This window comes from Pelobates fuscus, chromosome 5 (assembly GCF_036172605.1).
Source record: "Pelobates fuscus isolate aPelFus1 chromosome 5, aPelFus1.pri, whole genome shotgun sequence".
In the NCBI taxonomy this organism is placed as follows: domain Eukaryota; kingdom Metazoa; phylum Chordata; class Amphibia; order Anura; family Pelobatidae; genus Pelobates; species Pelobates fuscus.
In genome coordinates this window covers 84,221,172-84,244,180 of record NC_086321.1, presented here as the reverse complement: position 1 = coordinate 84,244,180, position 23,009 = coordinate 84,221,172, and the positions used below count along the sequence as shown (strand labels likewise).

Here is a 23,009-nt window from a genome sequence, read left to right as displayed (position 1 = left end):
GTGCCAGGTCCCTCAGGTTGTAACCCTTCAGATGCAAAAATAGCAGTTTCAGAGAAACTGGTATGTTTACATTTGTGGTTATGCCAGCCTCTAGTGGCTGTCTTCCGGACAGCCACTAGAGGCGCATCTGCAACGCTGGAGGCATATTATGCCTCCATCACGCAGAGCATCCATAGGAAAGCATTGAAAAAGACGGGGGACGAGGGAGCGGACGTTAGCAGGGGAGGAGAGGTAAGGGAGCCCGGCGGTGGAATAAGATGAGTAACTTAAGGGGTTTTAACCCCTTCAGCACCACAGGAGGGGAGCCCTGAGGGTGGGGGCACCCTCAGGGTACTATAGTGTCAGGAGAACCGATTTGTTTTCCTGACACTATAGTGATCCTTTAATGTGAATTTGTTACTATTGTCACTAAAGATACCAAGAGGGAGCTTGCCAGAATAATCAAGCTGTAAACCTGGCCTGGTTCACTCCTCAGACTAACCTCAATCGAGTGTTCTAATACCAAATTTGGACACTCGATTGGCATCGGTCAAGTGGATCAGAACTTAAAGAAACATGCCAAGCACTATAACCACTACAACCTGCTGTAATAGTTATAGTGCCAGGAACGCGCTTACTCCCAGAGTGAGTAGTCAAACAATTTAACAATATACTTGTGTCCCGTTAGGCATCTGCCTACTTGTCCTATGCTGCTGCAAAGAGCTGCCACTGAGTAGAACAGGGTGAAAAAAAAAAAAAGAAAAAAAAAAAAATCAGAAAAAAATAAATAAAATCACATCACTGAGGAAAAATATCTAGAACGCAGTTCTTCAAGTTGTTGGCATTACAATTTTAACCAGAGACATACCAGAGCATAAACGTGCACAATATGACTGATGCTGACTATAGCTAAGCCAATTAATACATGTAAAAACGTAGCCCAACATTTGAAACCTTGGGTGCATAGGGAGTACCTAAGATTATGACGATTTTCACTGCAGTGATCTAGAAATGTGGGGGAGGGGGGGGGGGGGTGTTTCTTTTTACAGTTAAGGAGGGTAATAGGAATTATAATTCACAGCCCCTCTGCGGAGACATTTGTCAGCTAAAGGGAGGGGCAAAGCACAGCAGTGAACATGAAAGAAACACTATAGTCACCTAAACAACTTTAGCTGAATGAAGCAGATTTCGCGTATAGATCATGCCTCAGGTTTTACTGCTCAATTCACTACCCTTTAGGAGTTAATTCACTTTGTTTCTGTTTATGCAGCACTAGCCACACCTCCCCTGGCTAGGATTGACACAGCCTGCATGGAAAAAAAAAACTGGTTTCACTTTCAATCAGATTTAATTTACCTTAAACAATTTAATCTCCTGCTCTGTAAATTGAACTTTAATCACATACAGAAGGCTCTTGCAGGGTCTAGCAAGCTATTAACATAGCAGGGGATAAGAAAATCTAATTTAAACAGAACTTGCAATAAAGGAAGGATAAACTTTAGATGACTCTTTACAGAAAGTGTTTAGGAAGGTTGTGCAAGTCACATGCAGGGAGGTGTGACTAGGGTTCATTAACAAAGTTATTTAACTCCTAAATGGCAGAGGATTGAGCAGTGAGGCTGCAGGGGCATGATCTATATACCAAAACTGATTAAGTTAAAGTTGTTTTGGTGACTATAGTTTCCCTTGAAGATAGAGGTTATTCTAATACAGTTGGCTTTGTATTGCAATAAAAAAAAAAAAAAAAAAAAACACAAACACCAAATGAGATAAAACATGACAAGTTATCTTAAGTCAATTCCTAATGGTGAACCACAAAAACCCATGGTGAATAATGGATAGGACGCGGTGCCTTGAATTCTCTCGGAGGCTGATAGGAGGGCTTGCCCAGCCTGCAGCTACTACACAAATGTACGTATTGTTATATAAAAGGGAATAGGGTAAAAAGGATGCAGATTTAGAGGTATATTTACACAATGATAACTTTTCTTGGCCAACAAGGCCTTAGTGAAAATCTTCTGACTAAGATAAGCTACTTTGTTTCGTGTATATCTTGTTTTTTAAACTGTAAATTCATAGTGATAGTTACTGAATCCTAGTACTATTGTTTATATGACAGGTCTTTGAAATGATAGAAAAGGAGGTTTTGGCAACAAGTAACTGACATACAGAATATGAACAAGAGGTGAAGAAGGCCGTGCTGAAAAGTAATCATCGCCATGTGATGTACAAACACAGCTGCCTCATTATTTGTACACCAATTAAAAGTGCCTTCTTATCTGTAATTGTCTTATACACAATATAATTAATACATCACTGCCACCAATCACACTTACAGCTTCATATAGCAGCTGTATGCTAGATATATAAAGGTTTCACTTTTCGTATAATCTACTCACAACTAAACATTCTCTGTTAGAGTTTGATGCCAGCCTTTTTTCTTTATGAATCTATTTTTTTTTTATTTCACGACTATACTAGAATTGCATCATTACAGTGTAAAACATTCTATAATTATATATTAACAAAATAGTTACAATTGCATGCATGCAGGATTTCTTACAAGCATGAAACTGGAAATAAACTAGAGAATTGCAAATTCTAAACCAACATACCCTTAAGCAGGGGTAGGGAACCTTAGGCACTCCAGAAATCGTGGAATACATCTCCCTTGATGCTTTGCTAGCATGAAGGGACGTGTAGTCCACAACACCTGGAAAGTTGCCTATCCCTGCCTAAAGTCTCCACAGATATTTTGATTTCCAACTTAGCTGTATTAATTTCAAATGACCAGTTTGTGAATAACCGTCAAGTGGGTTAGCAGATTATAAAATATTTGGAGATTCTAAATGCAACATATGATGTTTATAATGTCCTCCTGAGCTTTTGTTACAATGCCTGGGCACAAAACCAATAAAAATAAATAAATCAACACATAGGCTCTTAATTGCATACAGGTTTCACACTCCTGACAAACCTGATAAACAAGTAGAAAAAAAATAAACAAATAGACAAGTGCAGCCTGAAAAAGGGTATTTTTATGGCAATAGTTACAGTAATGTACACAACATTAAAGGGGCACTATATTGCTTATCTTTTTTTTTTTTTTAATTCTTTATTTTGAAAGTGCAATAAGGTTAACATACATGCCCACAGTGCCGCGACAGCAGCTGCTGGCTGTTCAAGGCATACAATGTCATGTCATAGGTTTAAATTGCACATTTTAGAATGGTATCTAGTCGATACAACTCATACTGTATTACAGATATTGGTTAGTAATAAACGGCTACTCGTGGTTTTGTGAACAGTTGTCTTTGTTATGCAGGCTGCTGCGTTCGTACATAATAGGTCAGTATATTAAAGTAATGGTTTAAACATGCGAAAATAATAATTTCTTAGGTTTGAGCGTCTTAAGGTCAGTTTGGGAGTCGATACCTGGTTGTGGGTGAGCGGGTAAAGCTGTCAAGTTTTTCTTGAGTCATAGTGTGGCTGCTTTAGGCTGTCAGTTTTCTATACCTTATATCCCGTCGCTGCTAGGGGCTATTCTGGTATTTGCGCGTAGATGAACACTACTGTTGTAATCCTAGTTGTAGCCTAGCCGTCTGTATGCATGTGACGGCTGTATGTCTTATATGTCTCGCTTTGCCTTCCTTGTTCCCGCTCCACCTCATTTACATACTCATCTGGGATATATACTAAGCTGCTTAGGGGGGGTCTTGTAACCTGGCTTTTTGTGTAGTGCATCTTATAGTATGGTGTCTACTGCCTCTTCTCCCCATACGAGTCGCGTCCTCCTTCCCCTCCCGCTGGGTCACTCGTGCCTTCCCATTACCCCTCATATTTCTGGCCGGGGCTACGTGGTAAGGGTTTTGGACTTGAGGAGTCCGGGTCCGAGGGGCTATCTATACGGTGTATATTGTTTATCTTAAATATTACTACTAGGAAAAGGATAATAAAAAGGTGACATCTGCTTACCTAGGAGTGTAAATCCCACCAACCAACTTGGGGATCCAAATACATTAGCCAATTACGGCCTCACAGATTAGAGTAATGTTTGAGAAATCCAATCATTGGCGTTATTTTTGTATGATTAACTTTTCACCATTCACATATACATCTCAAAATTTACATTTGGCTCCAAGGTTTAAGTGATATTTGGCACTAACTGCATAGGTTTCAAACAGGGCTAAAAAATGCAATTACTATGCTACTACCTAGGCCTGAATGTTGCATGGCAAGCAGACTTTCTGTGGAGTAACTTTTTTTTTTTAAGTTAAGATCAGTGAAGTCAGGGAAGCAACGCATTCATTTTGTTGTGAGTAACACTTAATTTTATATTTCCCTGGATATCTATATATAGGAGGATGATGAATGAACTTGTGTTCACTCCACCCTATACATATGTCTGGCAAACGATTTTGAAGAAGTGGCTGAATTCTCATTGTTCTATATAGTTTTTAACTACTAGAGTTACGCAAACCACCATGTCTACGTCTGTTTTTAGAAGTGGTCATGGGGGGCGGGGCCGGCCGCCGTGCTGAACGGACGCACAGGAGAAGAGCTCCTGAAAATTTACAAACTTTAAGCCCTTAATAAGCCTACAAAACTATAACCCGACGACTAAAAGCTTAACACCGGTGCAAGCAGCAGCCCTGGTCCCGAGGAGAGGCTTGCCGCGAGGTTCTAGTCCCTCGGTGGGGCGATCCACGTCAAGGAAGATGGGGACCGCTCGGGCGGTGAGTGGGGTGGACGGCCGCTGCCCAGCTATCCTGCCCACCAGCGGAGCGGCTGAACCGGGAAGCTAGGGGGTCCGGCCCTGTCCCCCCCCCCAGGCCGGCGGGGGTGATCCCGGCCCTCCACCCTGTGATCCCGCGGAGCGCCACGACACCAACGAGCACCGGCTCCCAAGATGGCGGAGACCGCATGGCAAATAGCCCGGGCGCGAAAGCAACAGGACATACCTTCCCCTCATGATGCCGCACCCTGCATGACACGGCTCCAAGGATTTAACGCCAAAAGCCCGCACATACGAGAAGTCCTGGAGGGTAATGATCCCCAAAACGGGACATCACTACCAGTCCCTGGTTTACCCTGCCGTGCCGCTTCACCTCCTATGGGAGGGCAGAAACGAACAGCCAAACACCCTAAAGTCACCATACAGGGACTCTCCCATCGTCTGAGACGGAAAACAAGGGGACAGTGCTCCCCCACAGAGGGAATACTGCCTCAATAAACCAATATCGAATGGAAGTATGCCTGCTACCGGAGTCAACATGCCCTCTGTCCCATCTTGGCAGACTGCACAGCATACGGACGGGCCGCCCGACAAGCCACTACGGACCATCAACCGGCTGATATTGGGCTAGCATGGGGTGGACATTTCAGACAAGCGAAACTTGCCCTCAGTATTGATGTCACTAGCATGATCTGCTTTAGATGTTTTAAGCTGCGTAAACTTTCCAGATATCATGATATGTGCTACTTAATTTAGCTAATCAGCCCTGGCATGTTTTTTGTTAATATGATCCTGGGGTACAGACCCAGACTAATGTTAACTCTTTGGTATAACTTGGTATCCTTTTTCATGTGATAGCAGCATGTCACTGCATCTCAAGTTTAAACGCCAGACTCATGCTCCAGTGTCTCTGATACTTTAATTTAAATGTCACTGCTACAGCAATGTTTAAATAGAGTGCTAATCATTACTTTATGCAGGTCACACCTATTACCTCTTTTCTTTGTGCAACGCTGAATGCTAGAAATGGTCAAGACCTGCAGCAAACGTGTTATAATAGCCTGTCTATCTTTATCACTTAAAAATGTGCAGAAACCAAACTGTCATGTAAATGTACAACTATGTCAGAACTATGCTTGCATATGCTGTCGTGGCAGTGTAAGATGCATTGTTATTACTTGCACACAAAAATAAAGAATTTAAAATAAAAAAAAAAAAAAAAAGAAGTGGTCATAATGATCTTGATTTGTATGTTAAGACTTTTTGCTTAAAATGCTGCACATACAGAGATATTTTCACTTGCTGGGGGCTAGTTACATCAAAGGTAACCATGACTTAGGCAGCAGGCCCAATATTAACTCTGCGCAAAAAAGGCAATTGCACTCTGGCGACTAAGTTGGGCGTTTGCCTGCAAGGGGGAAGCTAAATTGTCGCCTCCCCACCTCCTATTGACAATTATTTTATTTGTTCCTCCTTCCCTCGTGTCCACCCCTTCTACCTCACCTCCCTGGCTCAAGGTGCACGCATGCTCCGAGGGGTTCTATATGAGAAGCATATGATTGGACCTTAAAGGAAAGGAGTGAAGTCACACAGGGCGTGGAAAGTAACCAAGGAAGCTTTGCCAGGCACTGGATCGCACAAACGTTTTTACCTCCCCCCCCCCCCCCTTTTTTAAACCTATAACAGTGGGGGACCTAGTAATTAATGGCAATATTTCATACTACAATAAAGAGTTGGATTAACCCTTTAAAGTAAATAGCAATGTCCAGTTATTTCTACATATATTCTACTAAAACAGTTAAATATCTGTCCTCCCCACAATTTAATGATTTTTAGAAGACTGAGTAGTCCATTCCTTGTATACATTAAATACAAATATATCAAACACGGGGGACAAGGAACAACAACATTTTATTTTATTACTTTGTAGAGGTCAAAGGAATGTTATCAGCATGTGTTCTTTATAACAATTTTAAGTCTCTTGTTTTAATTGCAGCAATAGGTTTTGTTTTATTAGGTTTTTATTTTATGAACTGCTCTGATAGGCTGTCAGATAGTTCAAGGTCCATCCTGTGTCATTTGTCACTGTTCCTCTATTCTCTATGTAATAATTGGCTTGTATGAATCGTGTCCTGTCTGAGTATTTTGTAGTCCGTTAGTGTTGCACTAGAAACCTTTATCCGTCTGTTTAGAAACAGGACTCATGCTGGACAATTCTGGCTCCAATCAAAGCTGCATAAAAAGCACAGCTTTTCCACAAAGACAAAGAAACTGCAAAGTCATTAACAGATCATCAAACAATAGCTATGAGCTGCAATTACGCAAACTAAAAAGTAATTTGCATGTGTCAGAATTATTTTTAAAATTGCACAATTCAGCCATCACCAGGATGCAGACATAAGTAAGACAGGGTTTCTCAAACTGTAATGCACAATTTAAACCACTATTTTCAATTTACATATTCCTCTAATGAATTATATTTAATGGAGTTTGTCATAAGAAACCAGTGGCAGATTTATAGATTCAATAAATTAAAATCGAAGTATTTTAATGTTTGCAAACAGCACAGAAACAAACGAATGACTTTTCATTATTCTACTGGTTTCTATGGTGATTTTTAGACCTTTATAAAAGGGCACACTAAGTTGTAGTGGGTATGGTGCTAGGAGACTGCAGGTGCTATGTTGTATTTCTGTGTCAAACTACCTGAGCAACTTTGGGATCTCCACAGCACTGAACCCCAGTCCCTCCCTCCCAGAATAGCAAAGTAATTTCCCGCCAAATTTGGATGACCATTTATGGCTGAAAACATCAACTGACACATGCAGTCAATCAATGCCCTCAACTTCTTAGCAAAATAGTCACACAAAAAAAAAAAAAAAAAACTCTAGTGGCTTTGGTGTTTTACAGCTTCTTTAATGTCCTGTACAATTTCTATGCATTTTGAAGACAATCTGGTCACAGACGGTCTACTGTATTACAGACTAAATTCTACGGTCTCTCTGACAGAAAGGATACTTCCACACATAGGGCAGTCATAAAAGTTCTCCCAAAGATCACCCTTTTCAGGCAGATCCAGATTGATCACAACTTTTCTACCATGAAGTATATACCAAACTTAAAAACTCCTTGTTCCAAAAAGCCTTAGGTACCAAATGAATGGTTATCACTCTATCTATAAACAGAAGGCTGAGTTGATTCCTCCACAAATCCATCTTGTGGTTGCGAGATTTAAACAAATCCCAGACATCAGTAGCTGAAGCACTAAACGCTTGTCTTGAGATGGTATAATATCTCCTTTTTGAAATGGGTTGACCCAATGAATTATGGAAATAGGAAGATCTATCAACTGTCTGAACCTTTGCTTAAAGTTATTATGGAAGTAGATTCAGGGGTCCGTTAAAGTGTTACTCCATCCACCATCACCACTTTAGTGATTTGAATTGGTTATAGTGGTAGGAGTCTATACATGCAACATTTCTGCATCAAGCGCTTCAAATTCAGAGAGATTTGCAGGTGTGCTGGGGGCAAGTTACACCCCTGGGCACATGACTTTGGCAGCCCCAAGCCCTATTCAGAATGACAAATGTCACTTTGGTGCAAAATTTACGTCTGTCGTCGGCACATACGGTGCGCTAGCAACACATGTAATGAGCTCTCCTATGTAGGCAGCAAGGAGAAGCTCCCACCTCCTTCCATTGAATTACATTCCTCACTGCACTCTAAGCCTGCAAAACATTCAAATCAAAGGCTTCTTCATTTGAAGTGCAGGGATGACTTTGGACGGGGTGTGGAGATCAGCACAGGTAAGCTTTAAAGCTGTTTTTTTTGTTTGTTTTTTACTAGTTTTGAAGGGGAGGCGGGGGATAAATCACAAAATGGTTAAGTAATAGGTAAACATTTAGAATACAATAAAAGAAAAAAAACCTTTGCAATACGGTTTGTTCACCTTTCAATAAGGACCTATCAAATGTTGCCGCTGTTAAACCTCAACGTAAACAGAGCTTGCAAGTCACTCTCAATTAATATAAAACATTTTTAAACGTTCACAGTAGAAACTGCAAAACTGCAGTCTAAATAGGATTTGCAATACGCTCTAAACAGACCAGGAAGTGGACGACACATATTATATACTTTCTATAGTGCTGCTGACAATTTCCCATAAGTAATGGTTTATACCTTTTCTTTTTCTCTGTGCACTCTTTCTAACCAAGTACCTATTTAAAAAGAGCTTGATCACAATAGCTTACTCAAGGTGTATTGCAAGGTAGAATATTTTAAACAGGAGTTCGAGAAAAGCAGGTAAATTTTGTTTTACACAATTATATTCTACACTCTTAGTTCCGATGTGTCTAACTTGTCCTATTGCAAATACTAGTCTGTTAGTCCACCTATTGTACAGCACTGCAAACTTTGTAGGCGTTTTAGAAGTATTACTTCTGCATAAAGTGTGGGTGAATGGCTTTCCTGGAAGTTCAGATTTGAGATCTGGAGAAGCAAATTGCAACACTGAGACAGTGTGAACATCTTAAAATTGCTTTGCTGCTCACTGACCAGAGTTTAGCTACAACTAGTGATGTGGCAGAATATGAATACAGAAAATGGGATGAAGCAATAAATAACTGGACAGAGATAATAGGGGTTAACCCATAGAACAAAATGATAAACAAAAAAACTGGACTGTCCAGTGACCACAAAGTATGATAAAAATTTACTTTTAACCCCTTAAGGACAGACGACGGATATATTCCGTCATGATTCCCTTTTATTCCAGAAGTTGTGTCATTAAGGGGTTAATGGATTCAAAATATAAAAAGAGCTGGAGAGATACCTAGCTCAAGACGAACATCACATAAAAAAAAAAAAAAAAAAAAAAAAAATCGGAGAGGGGGAGGAAAATGGGAAGTTATGAATCACTATACACTTAGTAGTGTCCCTACCTAACTGTTAAGTATCACCTTTCCTGGGTGCAAACAAGCCCAATATTACTGAACTGTAAGATGGTGCAAGATTACAATGTGTCTAACCATAGGTCATCTACACAGAGTATCCAAGTGGTTGAAGGGAAAGGAGAAAAAAAAATGTAGAAATATATATATATATATATATATATATATATCTGTACAAAGTATCAAATATAATGATACATAGACAGAACTATAAAAAGGTAAATGCTAGGTCTGACTATAAAATCGTATAGAAAAACTGGCTAACAATTAGCTACATAAAATATTAACAGACCTCAGCGATATGCCAAGAGCAAAAAAGGAGTAGAGACAGAATAGGTGTAAGATAGTAGCCCAGGACAGTTAAAATGTATGTGATAGAAACAGCAAGAAATATATATAGCCCTGTCAGAGCAAATAGCTGAACTAGCCTGGGCTGACAATGAAAGTGTAGCTGGCTTGGCAAAGAATCCCTGCTACAGCCTAGAAATTCGTCAGATAGTTGCAAGTGGCTAAGCTAGAACATCCCAAAAATAATAAAAGTCCTAGAGATACTGAGTTTACTAGATAATAGCGTCTAACTATCCAAGAACGCTGGTCTATAACTTCAATTGCCGAATCCCAGACCTACGAGAAGTCTAAGACTGAAGAACCAAAATCGATTCTAAGGAATTAACTAGTGCTCCAATATCTAAGTCTAGCTAAATCATGTGGCACAACTTGCAAAGAGCTACACGGAAGAAAGCCCCGACACGCGTTTCGTCTGTGAGCGGCATTTCAAGGGGTGGATGATGCCCTCGTGTGTTCGATTTAAATAGGGCGCCAAACAAATTGATTGGTTGGTGGGAGGGGCGAACGGATGTGCCGGTTAACCCCTTCCATATCGTTCAGACCCATATTGAAACCCGTGTAACTGGGAGAATAAATGTATAGTGGGGAAGCCAATGCTGGATACAATATAGTAATGCAATGATGATGTCTCATTTACAAGAAATAACAACGATAGTATTCAATACTGGGGAACGATCCAAACATTATTTATACAAAGTCAATTACAAAATGTAAAGAGGATCTTATTAGTTCTAAATTAATTGTAATTGCTGTATATGGAAATAGGTAGGAATCAGGGTATTATAACCTACTGGACAAACATGGACCAGTGCAGAAAAAATAGTATTACACTATTAATATCAGTTGAAAGGTACCAAGTAAGTTGCTGAAGTGCAAATGACTATTGATACAGCATACCCCAGTATTAAAGAGGTTGATATGAAAAAATTTAATTGCATACATAGTTAATTTCCCCAAATGTATATAAGTTCTGTATAGCCCAGAATCAAATGACTCGGGCTTATAAACTGTGCTGTGTGTCATCACAGAACTCTTGTCAAGTGAATCTATACAGAGAGACAGGTTCCCAAAATAAATAAAGGGTCAAAAGAATTTAAGAGTTTGGACATAGTGTAGAGTAGAACAAGATATTAGGTTCATACAGGGTCAGAATGTCTGGAAGAAATAGGTATATGTCATAATATAGGTTAGTGCCATCAGAGAATGTCCTGACTTTATGAATGAAGGGAGTATAATTGTGGCAGAATATAATCCATTTAAGGAACCCATAGAAAGATGGGTGACAAATGGTAGCCGAGGGAGGATCAATCCTTTAAAGACCAATTAGGGTATATGCGGTCAATCAATGTGTTAAAGGGACACTATAGTCACCAGAACAACTACAGCTTATTGGATTTGTTCTGGTGAGTGTAATCATTCCCTTAATGCTTTTTGCAGTAAACCCTGGGAAAATGCAATGTTTACATTACAGCCTAGGGATACATCCACTGGCCTCTATGGCTGCTAGAGGTGCTTCCTGGGTCAGTGCTGCACAGTGTGCACCAGCATGGAGACGCTGAACAAGCCTCATAGAGATGCATGGATTTAATGCATTTATATGAAGATTTGCCGATTGGCCAGGGCTGTGTTTGGCTTGTGCTGGCTTTGCCCCTGATCTGCCTTCTTGACAAGCACACACTGTGCGCTAGCAACAGATGTAATGAGCTCTCCTATGTAGGCAGCAAGGAGAAGCTCCCACCTCCTTCCATTGAATTAAATTCCTCACTCTCCTCACTGCACTCTAAGCCTGCAAAACATTCAAATCAAAGGCTTCTTCATTTGAAGTGCAGGGATGACTTTGGACGGGGTGTGGAGATCAGCACAGGTACGCTTTAAAGCTGCTTTTTTTTTTTCTTTTCTTACTAGTTTTGAAAGGGAGGCGGGGGATAAATCACAAAATGGTCAGGTAATAGGTAAACATTACCATAGGTAATGTTTTCCTATCTGAAAGCATTGTGATTGGTTCATAACACCACTTATGATGATGTCATCCAAGCAGGCAGATCAGGGGTTTTAACACTCAGGGGTTCCAGACCCTATAGTGTTCCTTTAAACTAAATATTCTATTCCAAAATGGAATGGCCTACATGATGTAAAACTGTGGGGATAGATGGAGAGCCAAAAGCTAAGTAAGCAGGACAATCATTGGAACAAAGTGTCCTGCTTACAGTACTGCAGATGGGGGTGACAGCAAAGTGCCATGGGCAATCGAGTAAATAAAGTTGATAAAGCCCAAGGGCCAGGTGGTATATAATCACTAGTACTTTGGTTTTGCTATTTCTAATCTAAGCTCCCAATGTTTCGCATTATACAGGATTTATTTTTTTGCAGGAATCATATCAGAGGATTGGAGAAAATGACATGGTGCCCATAATTAACAAAGGAACAAAATCTCTACCCTGAAATTACAAATCAGTGAGATTAACAATTGTGGTTGGCAAATTAAAGTTGTTGGAGTTGGAGTCAAAGGGAAAGCATTTTGGAATTAATGCTAAACCATGTCATTAGAAGTTATCAACATCAACACAAGTCATGCTAAACTAACAGTTCCTGCTAAATTCAGAGGATTCTGACTTGGTTTGATTTATTTGATGACTGCAAAGAAAAAACATTTTCTGACTAATCACCTAAAACTAATTTTTGAACATTTCTATTAGTACTGTGAAGGACTACGTACTGAAACGTATTTAAGATACACTATAACTTAAGGAATACAAACATGTTTTTCTAAAGCTATAGTGTTATTTGAACAATTTCGAGGTTTTGGGGCGGGGGGGGGGGGGGGGTGCGGAAAATGAAAAAAAAATATTAGTTTTATTTCCTTACTTAGAAATTAAGATCCAGGTTGCCATGACAGCATCAATTCATTGTTGCAAATGTCAGCTGTACATTCATGCTACAAATCTCCCATGTCATTATATCCCAATGCCCTACTGGATAGTGATCAGGTCACTGCTGAGCTCATTTGAATATAGTGAAATCAGTTCGAGAGGACATGTGCTTTGTGACAAAACACATTATCCAGACATAGGTAGCCATAAGGTGGAATGTGGCCATAAAAATATAATTGTGGACAACAACAATACTTTGGGTAAGGTTGTAGCATTCATACAGAGCTCAGGTAGTATTAAGAGACCCAATGTGTGCTAAAACATATTTACTACACTACCACTCTGAACCACGAACACAAGGCTAGAAGGATCTACGTTTTCATGTTTCCGCCGCGTTTTGACCGCATCGCCCGCTTGTCACAGAAGAAATCTCAGCATCACAAGACCATTTTGCAGCGTTAAATGATCACATTTTTTATTTAACTAAAATACCATATTCTGAAATAGACAAGGCAATGTCAAGACATTTTCATATAGAATTGTCAGTCACAGAAGATAAACTACCCTTTGGCTTATAGACCATTCCATATGGCATCCATACTGCACTCCTTCGTATGATACAGCTATGTCAGCAGGTCATGAAGTTTTAGCTAAGTGCTTGACATCCCCTTGGGGTAGAAAAGTGCTCCATAAATAGATTAAACATTGGCTTACAGCATAATTGGAGTTTCAGTATTGCCTCATGATTTGATGAAGAGGTTAGCCCAAATAAAGTTAAAAATTAAAATAAGATTTGATGAATACATGCACACACAAATTAATATTTTTTCCATTGTAACACAAACCTGCTTGATTATGATTCTCCATTACACTACAGTCTTTGCATCTCATTTAATTACAAGGAGTAGTAATTTATTATATTACACCCAAAGCATAAATAAGTAAAATACAAATAACTTGACACCAGAATAACCTGAACATAGATAATATTTATAATCACACATTGAAGGTGAATATAAATATTACATAATTTCAATGTGTGGTGGCAGTATACCATTTAACGTGATGTACTTTGTGTAGTTTAAAGGAACACTCCAAACTAAAGCACTTTAGCAACACTAAAGTAAATCTCCCGGAAGGAAAGTCTTGATTTGAGTTAACATTTATTTATGGTTTTGATGGGGGAGGGGGGTGACTACTCTAAATCTAGACTACAACATAAACACTACAACTTTAGAAATAGATGTTTTAATTTCTAAAACTGCAATGTTTAATAAGATAGCACTTTTTTAAAAAAAAAAATTGATCTGTTTCACCATTTATTACTTGTTAATTTATTCTGGAAATGCCCCCATCAGTTTTCATCCACAACAGTACAGATCCTTTATTATATGTTTGCGTACATGGTGTGCTCTCTTCAACTATTTAATATGTAAGCCAATAAAAGTTGAGAAAAATCAATAATTCAGGTTTTCCCATAACCAAAACTACGACCAAGTGCTGAATCTCTCACAAGCCCCTACTGAAAAAAGAAAAAGCCAGATTGCTTATTTCAAGAAAGTGTGTCCAGAGTTTACCAAGAAAAACGTCTTATTTCTGCAGTAAACAAATGATTGGATAATACTAGCATGCAATGTATTACCTAGAAGTCGCATTGGAAGAGATTTATTAAAGTATAAGAAAAGCGGTGTTATCACCACGGAAACCAAAATCACATTCCACTGGTGATTCCACTTTTAACTTTGTACCACTTTTCAGAATAAGACACTTTCATAAATCTCTCAGCTCTTTGTACTTCATTCTGAATACTTGACACCTCATATGCTCACTTTACAATGGTGATGAATCACTCCAGCATCCCAGATGTTTGAAAAATACATTTCCCATCATGTTCAGCAAGCCAAAAACAATTGGCAGGCTGAGTATCACGTGAAAGGCACATTAATATCTAGGGTGCTAAGGTTTGGCAAAATGTCTTCAGTGTGCTGGGATGTTATACATTGTAAGCTTTCGAGATATTATACTTTAAGTATTGCAACTCAAGAAAGCTTTGTACAGTGAGTCACTGGAGATTTCGCAATGTAAAATTGCCAACAAGGAAAGTCAAAATTGAGAACATCCCTTAAAATAAAATATAGAATTAATTTCCTGTATCATTTCCTTATTTAATACACACTTCTTTCCAATTAATAGGTTAAAATGTTTTGCCACCATACGTTTGGTAAGGAACAGGGTATGCTTGAGTAAAGCATATATACATCATCATGTGCAATTTTTTTCTTCCTTGTATTTAAAGAACAAAAAATCTCTGAATCAATGGTTCATAATTTTTGCTTAAGCGAGTCCATAAAACATTTGTTAGAGCTTTGAAAGCCTAATGAACATTTGTTAACATTGGTGGCCTATGCAGGTAATGCAATGTAAATACTTTTGTTCTTTGAAAGAAATGAAAAAAGTTAACCACTACTTGATAGAAAAAAAAAAGCAACCACATAAAAATGTAAATTTAGAAAGGAGTATCTCTACTTTGATTTGGTTTATGCAGACAAAAGTGATGAAGTCAACATTGGGACATGCATTTTCAATGAGATGCTGTGCACACTACATACACCCCTGCCCAGTGTTGGCCTATGGGAAAAAGGCAAAATCAGTATCCCCAAGTGTACCAATGAATGAATGAATGAAAGAAACTTATAGGATTGCATGTGCACAGCTGCTGACAAAACTATTAGAGATTATTATGTAGTTTGTATGATGTGTGTAAGCAGTGCCATAATATTTTTTTTTTTTATTCAAATACTTAGACCAAGGCAATGGCATAAAAGTTTCAAAGCATTGTTCCAAGACATTTGTAGTTTTAAGGAGATACTAGCCCACAAAATAGAAAGCACTGATTTTTATACATATATCTTATGGAATACCTAATTTCTTCGAATACCTATTCTGAATAGTTCAATATCAGGTGTTCCGACAAACACATAGCAATAAGACGTTAAGACTGCCAGAAGAATTGACTAGAATAGACTGGATATTATGCTCCATTTCTAATGCAAAGTTCAGAATGGTGTCACTGTGAAACCCCCTCCCCAACTGAGTGATCTCTGACATAATCTTAAACTATTATGTTAGAAGGCATTACAAATAGGTATTGCTATTTCAAACACAAGGATCAAGCTTGTTTTGTTACCAACATGAAATATGAAACAATGAAAAAGTTTTCTTCTATTATAATGGCATAAAATTATCAAACGATTGCTAGAGGATTTGTGGTTTTACAGTTACATATTGAGTAAGAATTAATCTAATTGAGTCAAAGTGTTTTCTACACATTTGTCTGCCTTTCACCTCCTACATACATGGGGTCTTCCCAAGTAATTACATCCAGGGTCCACAATATTCCATTGTTACAATAATGGAATGTTGTAATGTATTATTAATGCACATATGTCAATCTAATTTATGGGAAACCGTCATACTCTGTGGCCTTAGTATCCTGCATCTCAGTGACAGCAACCCCCAATACACCAGAGCACCCCCTTTGTGTGGTTACCTCTCTGGACGTGGATGATGTCTGGGAAGTTGGCCAGGTGGCCCTGGTAGACTGCCAGCAGGTCCATGATGGGATCCAGGTCCTGTCGAGGCTGCTCTGCAAACATTTCCCCAATAGCATCATAGGCATCCCCAGTGAAGGCCATAGCCCGGTTGAATCCCACCGAGAAGGGCTGCTGGTCTATCTCGAAAGCTTGTCCCAAGCCTTTGAAGGCCATGCCCACCTTCTGGTACTCCTTCTTGAAACCTGAAGCTTGTTTTCGGGCAAACTCTCCGGCTGTCTGGTTGAGCTGAAGGACTCCCTCATCCATCCTCTTGGCGAACGCCTTGAATGAGTCCAGCTTGCCTTCCACATCGTGGGGGTCCAGCACTGGGGCCCCTGGTGGGGTGCTGAGGGTGAGGAAGAAGTTGGCTCCAACCATGTCATCCTTCTCGCATTTCCTCTTGCCCTGTTTCCAGGCCTTCTCGTCGGTGCAGGTCAGGAAGTGCTGGAAGGCGTCGCACCGTGAGAGCACCGGGTGGCTGCACATGTGGTCCATCCACCAGATCAGACCCTTCCTCCGCTTGGAGATGAAGTCCTCCTCGAAGCGGCCGGTGGCCTGTTTCTCAGGGATGCGGGGTACCGATATGACCGGGAACTTCTCCAGCAGGCGGGTGTAGAGCCAGTCGAAGTGCTTGTACCGGCGGTAGACCTGCAGGCCGGTGTGGCTGGGGAGCAGCCGGTACGAGATGTAGCTCTTCATCCCCTTGAACTTGGTCTGCTTGGTGGGCTCGTCGATGGAGCAGCCGAACGGGTACGGGTTCTCCTGCCACTCCGGCCCGTGCGGGCCCTGCACCACGCACAGCTTGTCGCCATCCCGCACGAACCCGGCCGCCTCGCCCAGCACGAACGCCTCGCCGCCGGTCTTGACGAAGGCGGAGAAGCGGTTGAGGTTGCGGCTGACGGTGGCCGAGCCCTTGGCGGCCTGGGAGGCGGAGGACGAGGAGGCGGTGGTGGAGTAGGAGCCCGGGGGCAGCTCGGAGCGGGTGGACATTCGGTAGCGGGAGCTGGACCCGTCGTAGTCATGGAAACCGCCGCCGCCATAGTAACCGGGAGTCGGAGTACCCCCGGGCTCGTCGGCCGCCGTGGAGCTGCTGTCATCCCACTCGTCGTCCCAGTCGTCGTCGCTGGGCTGGCTCTGCTGGTAGTGGAGGGCGCTCGGCCGGGGCTGCGCGGCTCCCGCGGGGAAGGAGAAGGCCAGCTGGGGAGGAGCCTGGGCGGAGGGCTGCGGCGGGGAGTACCCCCCGGTCGGCAGGTTGGAGTAGCGGGAGTCCGGGGCCGGGGGGGGCGGCGGCGGCGGCGGAGGGGGGGAAGCCGGCTCGCTGCGGATCACCTCCACGTAGGAAGCCGGGAACAGACCGCGCTCCCCACGGCTGTTCACCCCCTCCAGCCAGCCCTCGATGTCCTGCTCGCTGCACAGGCTGAGCACCTCGGCCTCCCGCAGGGACACCTCCCCCGGGTTCTCCGCTCGGAAGTCATAGAGGGCGCGGGCCCGCAGCGACATGGCGACACCCGGGGAGCAGCACGACCCGCCGCTGCCTCCGCGATCATCTAATCTGGGCTGGGGAGAGCACACAGCCAGCCCTGGCCGCAGCCCTGGCTCCTCCCCGGGACGGCCTCCAACTCCTCTGCCAGCCCGGGACGGCCTCCTCCTCCTCCCACCCCCAGACCGAGCACCGACAGACAGGATGGGGTCACCGCCTGCAGGAGCCGTCAGTCACAGGGCTGCTCACTAAACGGAGAATTCGGAGAGAATGTCTCATTCCAGGCCAGAGTAGCCGAGCTGAAAGCAAAGCTGAATTGGAAAATGTTTCCAGTTCGGCTGCTTTTACCTTAAATTGGAAATTCAATTTTGGGTTCTCACTTTAGTGAATACCTGCTAATATTAATGATGAATAGTAAGACATACAGTCTATCACTGACACACACACCGTGCCAGGTTAGCAAAGTGTGATAATAATGTCTTTAGATGGATGAATAAACAGAACCATTTCTATAGATTGTGCACTGTTGGTGCATGTGGGGGGTTTAGGTGTAGAAGTAGTGTAAATGTATGTTATTGTTTCTCACTGCACTGTATATCGCAGTGTCAAGGTGTATCTGGATTTCACTGTCCCTTTCTGTATGTGTAAAATGTCAGCATGTATATAGATTGGTTTTCCAGTGTGTGAAATGACTGTGTTTTTATGCTGGTGTGTTTGTATGTGGGGTCAGTGTTTATTCATGTGTATAATTTATGTATGGGTGTGTGTCAGATTTCCTGTATGCATAAATTGGTATTTCTCTGTAGGTGAGTGTGCAAGGTCACTATGTATATATGTATGTATGTTATTGTGTATTTACGTTACGTTCTCCATGGGAGTAATCAACATGGTAACCAGCGAAACCAGCATGCACTTTTTCATTGGGGACTTCTTCCCTTTTACATATTTGCACCACTTTAAGAACACAACACATTGATAAGCCATCTCACTATATGTGTGTGTATGTATGTGTGTTCTAGTGAATATAATGGTAGTGCATATGTTGAGTATTTATGTGGATCCAATGTCACTGTCGTCTGGGTTACCATGTCAGCGTAGTTGTAGGAAACCGGGAAGAGACTTCACGTGCCGTAGTGGTTATGTGCCAGAAAAGCCCTGGCACCCCTCATTGTAAGTAGTCAAACAATTTTAGAAAAGGCTTACTTCTTACCTGGGGTCTGATGGGCGCCTCTCCCCGCCTCTACTACAGCTCAGTAAGTGCAGTGCAGGGCTTAGCTAGTTAGCTGAAAGCAGTCAATTGACATGGGGTTTGAATGTTGCATTCTTTAATGATACGTAATATAATAAAACACCAAACAACTCCTTCATTCAGTTGTTTATTTTGATTAACCATAACTTTTGACCAAAACCAAAATAAACCATTAACCCTTTCCAGGCTCTGCCCCCTAATGCCAGGAACCATATATATTAAAACCAAATAAACCAATCTACCCTCCTGTGATGCCCAGGAGTGTGACTTATATCCCATTAGAAGATCATGACATAAAGTTATAAATGAAGGAGGGGGTGGGAACGGTGCAGCTCAAATATACTTTAGAGCAGCTAACCTTTCTAATTGTCTGGCACAAGTTGAGGTAAATGAATTTAGGCGCCTTTATACCCCAAAATTCCTGCCGCAAAATGCCTCGCTACGCTTCCCGCTGATCAAACAGCGTGGTCTGCCCTGCACCTCACCTACGGCTCGCACATCTGCTGCAAATCCTACCCGATCCTTATCCACTGGCCTCTGCTCCATCAAACCCCATGATGATGCTCACTATGTATCCGCCTGCCCGACATTCTCATCCAGTGAGCTAGCCCTGCGCTGTGTTGCTAAGCACAGAAGAGCTAATGGTAGCTACCAAGTACCATCATTGCCTAGGTACAGACCTCTTAGACATGTTTTATTTGCTCTGTCAAGATTTTTTAATCCCTTTTTGAATTTCTATTTGGCTGACAGATTTCAAACACCTTCAAAAGACAGGTCTGCACATTGTCTTGTCATCTAGGGTTCTCCTTACTTAACAGCATTTAGGGGTGAAATCAAGCTTCTTTAACCCCTTAAGGACCAAACTTCTGGAATAAAAGGGAATCATGACATGTCACACATGTCATGTGTCCTTAAGGGGTTAAAGTGATTGCTTTTTTGCAAAATATGTCAATCTGTAGGAGTTTGGTGTTGAAGTGGGCATCACATATCATTGGGTCAGGGGTTGAGAACATGGGGTCACATGGGTAAAGCCCAGCAAGTCAAACGTCAGTCAAATGGTAAGTAAGATGCAAAATAACCAACATATCTCTCAGTGTTTACATAAAGGCAAACACATTTTCTTTACTATGCAGTGACACCTAGTGTATTTCTGTGGAAAATTACATTATAAATAGTTCAAAAAAGGACAGGCATTCTATGTTGGTAGACAGGGCTGATGCGTCCATAAGGCGGCACAGGCAGCCGCCATAGGGCGCAAAAATCTGAATCCCCTGACTGGCTGGGGACTCAGATTTTTTAACTCACCTCGCTCTTTCTGCAGCCAGCACAGAGCAGGAAACTGGCAGTGAAGTCAGCCGACCTCCACTGCTCTCAGACTCCCCAGCGGTCTTGTGAATCTCCTGCCTCCAGCTCCTGTCTGGTCCCACCTGACCACCAGGGGTAGGATCCACCCTCCCTGGACCAAGGTAAGCCTTGGGTGGGCTGGGGGGGGCCATACCTTTTAGATGTTTTTTTTCTGCTTTTTTTCCCTGTTTTTTCTTTATAAAGCCATACGCTTGGTAAACAACAGGGTATGCTTGAGTAAAGCACATATACATCATGTGCAATTTTTTTTCTTCCTTGTATTTAAAAAAACAATTCTAAATCAATAGTTCATAATTTTTGTCTGGACTGCTGCTTAAGCGAGTCCATAAAACATTTGTTAGAGCTTTGAAAGCCTAATGAACATTTTTTTAACATTGGTGACCTATGCAGGTAATGCAATGTAAATACTTTTGTTCTTTAAAAGAAATGAAAAAAAGTTTACCACTATACAAGATAGAAAAGAAAAAAGCAACCACATAAAAAAAAAAAAATGTAAATTTACACAGGAGTATCTCTACTTTGATTTGGTTTATGCAGACAAAAGTGATGCAGTCAATTTTGGGCCTTGCATTTTCAATGAGATGCTGTGCACACTACATACAGCCCCTGCCCCGCTCTACAGCCCCTGTCTCAATGGGGGTAGGAACCAGGGGGAATGAGGGAGACGCATTCCCCCCAGCAAATAATGCGGGGGGACAGGTAATGGAGAAATCCCCCCAGTTTAATTTGGCATATATTGTTTTGCTGCCTCTGTAAAACGATATATGCCAAAATTAACTGGGGGCATGGAACCCTGTTTTCATGTTGCTTCTGCATTACTGCGGTGCAGGCGCTACTAATACCCCCTGGGTCCTCCTTCTGCACTCTAACCTTCTGGAGGGGAAAGCAGAAGAAGAGCAAAAGAAAAGGAGGGGATAGCAGAAGGAGAGCAGAGCAGAAGGAGAGCAAACGGAAAAGATTGGAGACCCGAAGAAAAGAAGGGGAGAGAAGGAGTCAAGGAGGAAAAGACTGTGTCAGAAGAAGGCAAAGAAAAGGAGATTGGAACAGAAAGAGCAACGTGGACGACAAGTGATCCCTCCACTTCATGGACACTGGGCTGAGGCTTTGGTACTTGACAGGAAGACTTTGGACCCTCTCATCATCCCAGGTAAAATAAAAAAAACAAAACTATCAATGTATTTACTTTTTTGATTATGTGAGATGTAGACATATTGGTTGATTTTAACCCCTTAAGGACCAAACTTCTGGAATAAAAGGGAATCATGACATGTCACACACGTCATGTGTCCTTAAGGGGTTAAAGGAACACTGTTCACCATAACAATTTAAATTAAGTTGATGTCGTGCCAGTAGGCCCCCAGGCACTCTATTAACTTAATGAGTTAAAACCTATCCTAGATCTTTAGGTCCCCCAGCAGGATCCAGCTTCTGAAACTGAGTTTCAGAAAGGTCAGAGGGCCGCTGTGTAATGGCGCCGCAGGTTGGGTATGGGAAAGCGTTACTGATTGGCTTAGAGCCTCAGGTGACCTCTCTAGCCAATCAATGACACCCCTGCTCACCTGCAATCTGTGCTTCCTGAAACGCCTTTGGTATTAAACCATTTGAGAGCAGTTCAACCCCTTAACCCATTAAGGACCAAACTTCTGGAATAAAAGGGAATCATGACATGTCACACATGTCATGTGTCCTTAAGGGGTTAAAGTAAAGACAGCGCCCAGGGGCCTCCTGGTGCCATAACATCTTCATTTAGATCCAGTTGTTAAAGTGACCAGAATGTTCTTTAGTTTGCTGAAAGGAACACTATACTGTCAGGAATACAAACATGTATTGTTGACAGTATAGTTGTAAAAATAGTTGTCTTGCCCTTATTTTCAGCACCGGTATCCCTGCGGCTCATCCTGCTTCGCCTTCCCATGGAAAGCACTGGAAGGCTATTGCACATGCGTGGCAAAATGCCACCCTGCGCCAATCAGCATCTCCTCAATCAATGAGGAGCGTTCTGCATTTCCATGTACAGCATGGAGATGCTGAACGTCCATGCTGCATACACATAGAAAAAGCCTGTGAAGGACGAAGGTAGCCATCAGATTATATGGACAAATGAACCATCTCTCAGTCTCCTTTTCAATCTGCTCCTGTCTGCATGGACACTGGACTGGTTGGACACCCAATCGTGTGGTCCCTCTCATTTCATTTCATCTCTTTCAGGTAAGGAACCTTTTCTTTTGTTTTGGTTTTCACTACGTCCACTGCAGATTGAGGCTTGAATCAGGAAGCCTTTGGCTGACTCAGTCAATCACAAAACTTGGTTAACTTTTGGTTAATTTATGTGACCTGATAAATAAAGAACAGTTCCTTTTGCATATTTTTTTGTTGTGAGAAATTTCACACACACACACTTAACATTTAACATTACAAAACAACTCCCAGTTTACTGAATA

General features: G+C 41.7%; 1 protein-coding gene across 1 annotated transcript in view; it reads right to left on the bottom strand.

Annotated features, from left to right (window-relative positions):
* The window catches only part of SNX18 (sorting nexin 18), a 33,882-nt gene extending 15,823 nt beyond the window's left edge, over positions 1-18,059 (bottom strand). Inside the window, exon 1 of the mRNA XM_063454033.1 lies at positions 16,432-18,059. Within this exon, the coding sequence (XP_063310103.1) occupies positions 16,432-17,974 (1,543 nt within the window). The 5' untranslated portion in view covers positions 17,975-18,059. The remainder of the gene's footprint in view (positions 1-16,431) is intronic.
* Positions 18,060-23,009: the final 4,950 nt, after the last annotated feature.